The sequence below is a fragment of the Montipora capricornis genome, chromosome 10, assembly GCF_036669925.1.
Source record: "Montipora capricornis isolate CH-2021 chromosome 10, ASM3666992v2, whole genome shotgun sequence".
Classification (NCBI taxonomy): Eukaryota; Metazoa; Cnidaria; class Anthozoa; order Scleractinia; family Acroporidae; genus Montipora; species Montipora capricornis.
In genome coordinates this window covers 64131210-64138709 of record NC_090892.1, presented here as the reverse complement: position 1 = coordinate 64138709, position 7500 = coordinate 64131210, and the positions used below count along the sequence as shown (strand labels likewise).

Genomic DNA, 7500 nt, shown 5'->3' with positions numbered 1-7500 from the left:
GTATCCGTTAGTAACACGCAGGGTAACTTGATCACAGGCGACCGCTGAAATCGATGTCGCTTTCTATTTTGCGATTTACTTTTTGACACAGATGTATCCTTTGTTTCGCGAGTAAACATGCAAGATGAACTTGATCACGGCGGCCACTGAATTCGATGTCACTTTCAATTTTACGATTTACTTGTGCAGCCAAAATGTTTTTTGCAGATGGTAACTTTTTATATTCTCGGTTCAAAATTTAAGTTGTTTTCACGTCGCAAATTTTGTTTCTGACGGCAAAATATTTTATTCTCGATTGTCGCTTCCTGAAAACTTCTTCTGCTCTTCCTAAAAACTGTGTATCAATATTTATTTACTTTTACTTTTGCATCAATATTTGTTTTGCACAAAGCAGCTAACAAAATCTGTACTTTGCTTGGTTCCCATTTTTGAGCGTTAAAATAGAATTTTCGGTCCTATGTTTTTGACAGCAAATCTTATATTTTGAGGTCACCCATTCAAATACTACCCCGCCGAACATGACTTAACTTCAGTGAACGTTTGTCAAAGCTGTCAGACGCTCAGATTGCACGCTTTAACTTCCTGTGAAAAAGAAGTTGCACTTGCACTTGTCAGTCTCGAAACCGATGTTTCTCAATTCCCCTTTACTTCAATCTTTCTGGGTTTAGTATTTACATATTATGTCCTGGAAAACAAAACTCAGCGCAGTTGACAGTTATGGATTAAAGCACTGTGTCAAGTTACTGCACTATCACACGTACGCAATGCGTACCTATTTTTTTGTGCTTTTCGAGTGCATCATGGGGAGCACCCACAGCAAACCATTGTTTTAACGAAAACCGCTGGTTGGTCATTGTCGGTAATTGCTGTCTTTCATCCGCATCATGGCAGTCACGTTTGCAGTACGATCGTTTCGAGCCTTTCAGAGTGTTTATAAAAGCAAAGAGACTTTGAGATTTCGGAAGCAGATTGTTTTCTATTCGGCACACACGCAAGCCGCGGAAAATAGACAAGCGAAATCGGTCGACGAAATCCCAGGTCCGAAAGGGTTGCCTCTCCTTGGAGCGCTTCTTGACTACACTCGTGACCTTGGAGATGGTGTAAGGGGATATCAACGAATGCATGAAATCCAGCAACGGCGAATTCAGCAATATGGAGAAATCTATCGCGTGAAAATCTTTGGTCTTGACACGGTGACCATTTCTAATCCAGACGATGTGGAGTATTTGTTCCGGAACGAAGGCAAATGGCCTCAGCGAGATCCACCCTTTCCACTATGGGAAAAGTACAAGCAGGAAAGAAACCGTGTGGATGGCGTTACTACTTTGTAAGTCCTGTTATCGTCTGGTTGATTTGTCTGCTATTTCATTTTTTTATACAACAACTGCCTATCTCGAAATTTAACTCAGTCCTCGCTGTAGAATCGAATCTATGCATGAATTTTGGGCAAGATTTCCGCACAGGTCCGTACTTTATTATGCATACGCTCCTTTGTTTCAAGAAAACAGTAGTGATAACAATAGACGTCCTTTGAAACGGGTCGAACTTCTGACTAAATTACGGAAAATCGAACATTTTTTCCTGCAATTTTAGCCGATTTTTAATTTTAGAATAAGCGATTAAGAAGTGGAGTTTCAAGCAATCGTTGTATGTAATGGGGTTCAGATTCTCATCCATAACAAACTGACCAAATAAAAGTACTGTTATTAAAAGTTTAATTACTACCTGCTCTTTTTTTCGTGAAGTTGTTCTTTCTTTCTGTTCGTAAATTCACCGAGACACTGCAAAGTTTTCTTCCTTTCCTCCCGGCGTTGTCAATCAATGGTTTCCGATAATCGATAAAATCAATGATAATCAATAATAATCAATAACAATTAATCGATTGATATTGGAAATCGATAAAAATCGAAGACTTAAAGTTGTGTGAGTATCGATTTCTATTGATTTTCATCGATTGTTATTGATTATTATTGATTTTTATTGATTATGAAATTTGTCATTTTCTTAAATAAAACGCACCATATGAATGAACAAACCATTCAGTTATCTTTATTTGTTGTGTTTTATGTTAAATTTGTAGCATTTTTACCCCTTATTACTATTAAAAGCTCAATTTTATTAATAGTGTATGATCGTCTCGAAACAAGAAAAAAATTGTCTTCAAGTCTCTTCAGTGTCGCTCTCTTCCAGCTTGTTAATTAGTTGAGGAAAATGTTTTTGTCTGCGCTCACTGTCATGCTGCCTGAATATACGCATGCAGGCCAAGAACATACATCTTGAACATTCACCCGTGCAACCGAAAGGGAAGATAGCAGAATAATTGTTAAAAGGAAAATGTAATGCGCTTCCAGAATAGCATAAAGAAGGCACTCTACAACGCTCAGAACACTTGCTTGGTATATTAGAGAATGCAACAACACCATAATACAATGAATCATAGAATCATAGAATCATAGAATCATACAATGAATCTGGAGGTCCTGTCACAATTCTAAAATAATAAAAATAAAATGAGTTCCAGTTATTGACATGACACATTCCGATTATTGTTTTCCCTTGTTTTGTATTGTGGCGTTTTTAAACTTACACAGTAATCTCTTTGCGTAAGGGCCAAAGAGGACCAACAAGCTCGATTTGAAGATGGCCGAGCTGCCCCCGATCATTCGTAACTCTGAACGCATTCCCACGTTCTCCTCTCTTCTTGAATGCATAGAATATTTCTCCGACATTCACTTCAAAAGGGCATTCGTGATAGCCCTTGACTACACAGCGCACTGACAATTCAACTTGCTTCGCCATCTCTGGAACAAGTGTTCTGGGAATCCCGGTTGAAGTGCAAGGATAAAAGTGCGCAATCGAATTACCCAATTACCCTGGACGTGTAAATATGCCCGGGACCAATGAAGCACGCCCACGCTAACACGCGCCAGAAAGTTGCATAATGAATTATTAATCAATGATTTTCTATAGAAATCAATGGTAATCAATAGCAATTAAGACTCCGAGTGTGAGTATCGATTTTTATCGATTGGTTGCACCAATCAATAACAATCAATGGATTGTTATTGATTATTATTGATAGTATTGATTGCAATCAATTGATCGGAAACCATTGATTGACAACGCCGGGCTTTCCTGTATTAGGCACGGCCATTTCCGCATCGCGAACGGTGCATTTAGTGGGCTTTTGCGCTTTTTGTAGAGATCGGCAATATCCTCAATGATGCTTCTAAGTGCTTAAATTTGGTAGAGATCCGTAAATGTTCCTGTAAGAGGCATTCTTCGTTTCACTCCCCACATAGGTAGCCCAAGCTCGATATATGAGCAGCTCTTTATATGATGACCTTTGCATTGTTACGTGACTCGAGCGATTTGCATATTATAAGGATTTGTATGGGGAAAATAACGATTGTTTCTGTGACCTATGAAAATGTAGCGATTTAAATAAAAATCGACTTACCTTACTTTAGTTGCTCCCTGAGGGAGCAAACCGGTTCATCCGAGTCACGTAACAATGCAAAGGTCATCATATGAAGAGCTGCTCATATATCGAGCTTGGGCTACCTACAGTGTGTATGCTCCCCATCATGTCTTTTCAATGCGCTGCTCAGTAAGGGCTTGTTTGTCTGGGTTGATGAAGTTTAGGCGACCATTAACTGTAAGAATGATGTTAGCACTCGTCTTGTAGGCAATCGTAAACTTTCTGGCTACAGGTTGCTATGGCTAATATTTTTTTGAAGGAAAGCTTACTGCTGGAAAATCATGAGTTCTGGAAGATTGAAGGTTATCCACTGCAGTTTTTTCTTGAGAAATGAAACAAATCCATTTCCTGATGCACTTTGTCTTTGCCAACTGACCGCACACAGGTTTTGAACATTTCATAGGCGACGAAAGTAGGTTGTGTTCGTTGCACCACTCTATGCACTGGTCAGGATGCACCAATCAGATTGGAAGCATGATACAATCTTCCATAAGTGTACCGCATGGGGCATGAAGGAAAAGCAGGTCACAGATCACAGCAATACTGGATAAACCTAAAACTATCACAGGGACTTAACCTTAAGCCTAAACAGTGTCTTTAGTTGTAATTAGGGTTACGGTTAGCATAATTAAAGGGGTGGGGTTGTTTCAAGAGTAGCAAAACAGGGATCTCCGAATGGTAACCCACTAGTTGTAGGTTCGATTGTAGGTGCTCGGCACGGCACGTGTATATAATTTCTTATCATTGTTATGTAAATAGTCAGCCAGATTTCAAAATAAATATCATTTTTAAGGTGTGAATTAGCAACTTGACACCTAAGCTCAGTGGTCAAGATCAGGGAGAAGTAATCCAGAGGTTTACAGAGGGTCGGAGTTCAATGGAAGCTGCGAGTGACATAATTAATTTTATATAAAATGGCAGAAAAAGCCAAGCGGGATCTGGAGAGAAGGACAAGACAAAGGGATACATTTAGAAAGCTGGGACGAAAAGAAGCAATAGTGAGAGTGAAGTGGGCAAAGAAGAGAGATATTACATGGCTGCGCAGGGATACAAATTTTATCTTCGAGTGCTAAAAGTATCTCTAACGACTGAGCGTCAAGCGAACGAGTGAGAGATACTTCCAGCACGAGAAGTGAAAATTCGCATCCCCAAGCGGCCATGCAATGTTCTGTTTATTATATACAGTAGATATTGATGAAATGTCAAAATTTAAAACAACTTGTTTTATTCATTTTCGAAATGATGAAAAAGGTGTCACCAACCTCAAAAACATGCATGTTGTGTAACATGAAACAAGACATGAAGTTATGAAAAGCAAATCATGATAATGTAAAATTTTGCAATAAAAATGTTAATTTAATTATTACAGAAGAAATATACTAAAGCACAAAAGTATCTTACAATGAAGACGAAGCTCGTGTTTTATTGGCTAATCATGTTCGTTACCATGACGACACCTACATTCTCACATGTGAAAGATAAAAATGATATGTTCAGTGCGCGAGGTGATTAGATATGATTTTTTTATTAAAAGGAGAAATCCTAGTATTTCATCAGTATCTATATGATAACTACAGATAAGCCATGTATGTATTCGATTTCTTGGGTATACATACATACATGTATTGTTCTACAAAATAATAGCACAAATGCATAATTAATTTATTCTGCATGCATAATGAAGTAGGGACCTGTATGGAAATCGTTCCAAATTTTGTGAGAGGGGGGTACTTTGGCTATGGTCTTTGCAACGCTAAGCCCTGGCCCTGATCCTAATCCAAACGGGTAAAAAAATTTAGTATCATTCCAGTTTCGTCTCTTTTTGGCTTTTGCATGATTTAACGTGACATGAATATAAAATAAAACCAACTTGGTCTTCACTGTCATCATGTACTTGAAGGAAAATGATAGTAGTCATTACAGTAATAATTAACTACAGTATAACTTGTACATTAAGCCTATTTAGTTTTATATGTGAATCAGTAAGCTCTCAAATTTGTGCAATTGGTGTCATTGTAATATTTCGTAATTTTTGATAATATGTAGGAATGGTGAAGAGTGGTACAGGATTCGTCGTATCTTGAACATGAAAATGCTGAAACCAACAGTTACTGAAGGATATGTCGAGCCATTGAATGATGTTGCAGCTGATTTGCTCTCTCAAATGAAAGCAACTCGCGATTCTGACGGAATCATTCCAAGCTTGCAAGATGAACTATTCAAGTGGTCTTTGGAATGTAGGTTGGCTTAATTCTCTTACAACATAAACCTATCACAACATTAGCAGCGTATAAGCCTTGTGGTCATTAATTTTAGTGGCTTAATGGACACTGAATCAAAATAGAGTTGTTAATTATTAGATTGATTGATATTTGAAGAAATTAATGTTTATAACAAAAATAAAATAATGAATAATGTACGGTATAATTAAAATTGTTAATAATAATAATGCACATATAGCCTACAATTTTCCATAAAAATGTTCAAATGTGCGTGACAGTCAGTTAAAAAGTAAGATCTAAGATTAAATTTTAAAATGCACAATAAAATGTGACAATAAAATTAGAAAATGCTACACAACTGTATGTACTAAAATACAAAACAAGGTAATCATAAAAATACTGAACTAAATAAGTGTGTTTTAAGCTTAACTTTAAAAACATCAACAGACTTAGTGCGTCTGACATCGAAAGGCTAAGCATTCCAGAGCCTTCGAGCAGCACAAGTAAAGGACCTATCCCCAAGCATTGCTTTGGATATAATACGAGGGTAATTTTAAGTAAAAGATTATGTTTGAATTCCTAAGATTATATCTAGCTGGACACCTAAGACTTATACTTATAATTTACCATGTAACAGCAAAACCAGCAAAAACCAACACACCTGACATCGACCTGCAGCCACTTTAGTCAAGCATGTCTATCCCGGATTGGACTCGTGAGGCATCTGTGGGCCTGCAGACAATGACAGAGTGGCAACCCTCAAACCTATTGGTATCTATGTTGACGATTACAAGCCAAGAATACTACTATAAAAGTAACTACAGTACCTCTAATAACAATAGTTAACAGTAGTTATAATAATAAGCCAGAATCCACATAACTATGATGTTAAGTCAGGGATTCAAACCTGAATTTCCATTGGTGGAAGGGAAGTGCTCTCACCCAATCACCGATACTGTTTCTCTAAAATATTAATTTAAAATCTTAACTGAAAAAAGTTCAGACAACAGGCAGGATGCAGGAGCTGAACCTCAGACAATAATATCACGTGTGCCGTGTTGACAAGGCTGCTGCCTAACGGCCCCCCAGTCGCCTGGGGCGCCTTACTTGCAAGTGTGGGCGACCAAATTTCTCAACGAGTAGCCCAAACGGGCGGCTAGCCTAGCTCCGGAAAAATTTTCTTAGGCAGCAGCCTTGCATGTTGATTTACACAATTGCTCTACAAACAACACAACCCTAAAAACTGACAACCAGGGACTTTCCAATCAGTGATGAGGGACCTTAGAATACACTGTATGCCTCAAAGCTGTAGTTGTTGTTGTGACGTGTTGACTTGGTGGGCCACATTATCCCCAGGATGAATGCAACCAATTACGATAGGTTGTCATGTTTTCTAACCTGGCTCAGCATTGAGTGAGTGAGTGAGTGAGTGACAGTGTCAGTGACAGTGACAGTGACAGTGACAGTGACAGTGACAGTGACAGTGACAGTGACAGTGACAGTGACAGTGACAGTGACAGTGACAGTAAATCTTTATTGCGCCTTACTCTCCAAAGGGAGGTATTGGTCTTGTTACAATAAAGGTGATGATATCTACTAGAATAACTAATTAACTAAAAGATCATACAATTACTTGTAATACAATGGTATAAAAGTATTATTTTTAATTATTTTGCATTTAGGATGTCTTTTCTCTTCTGAAACATTAAATATGTGTATTTACCTACTATCTTGGAAGTGGTTTCGTTTTCTAGGGTAAGTAAATACCCTATCTTATCCTCATCATTAAGGCTTTTG

General features: G+C 37.9%; 1 protein-coding gene across 1 annotated transcript in view; it reads left to right on the top strand.

Annotated features, from left to right (window-relative positions):
• Positions 1-855: 855 nt before the first annotated feature.
• The window catches only part of LOC138022234 (cytochrome P450 10-like), a 23340-nt gene continuing 16695 nt past the window's right edge, over positions 856-7500 (top strand). Inside the window, exons 1-2 of the mRNA XM_068869288.1 lie at positions 856-1327; positions 5528-5718. Of these exons, the coding sequence (XP_068725389.1) occupies positions 885-1327; positions 5528-5718 (634 nt within the window). The 5' untranslated portion in view covers positions 856-884. The remainder of the gene's footprint in view (positions 1328-5527; positions 5719-7500) is intronic.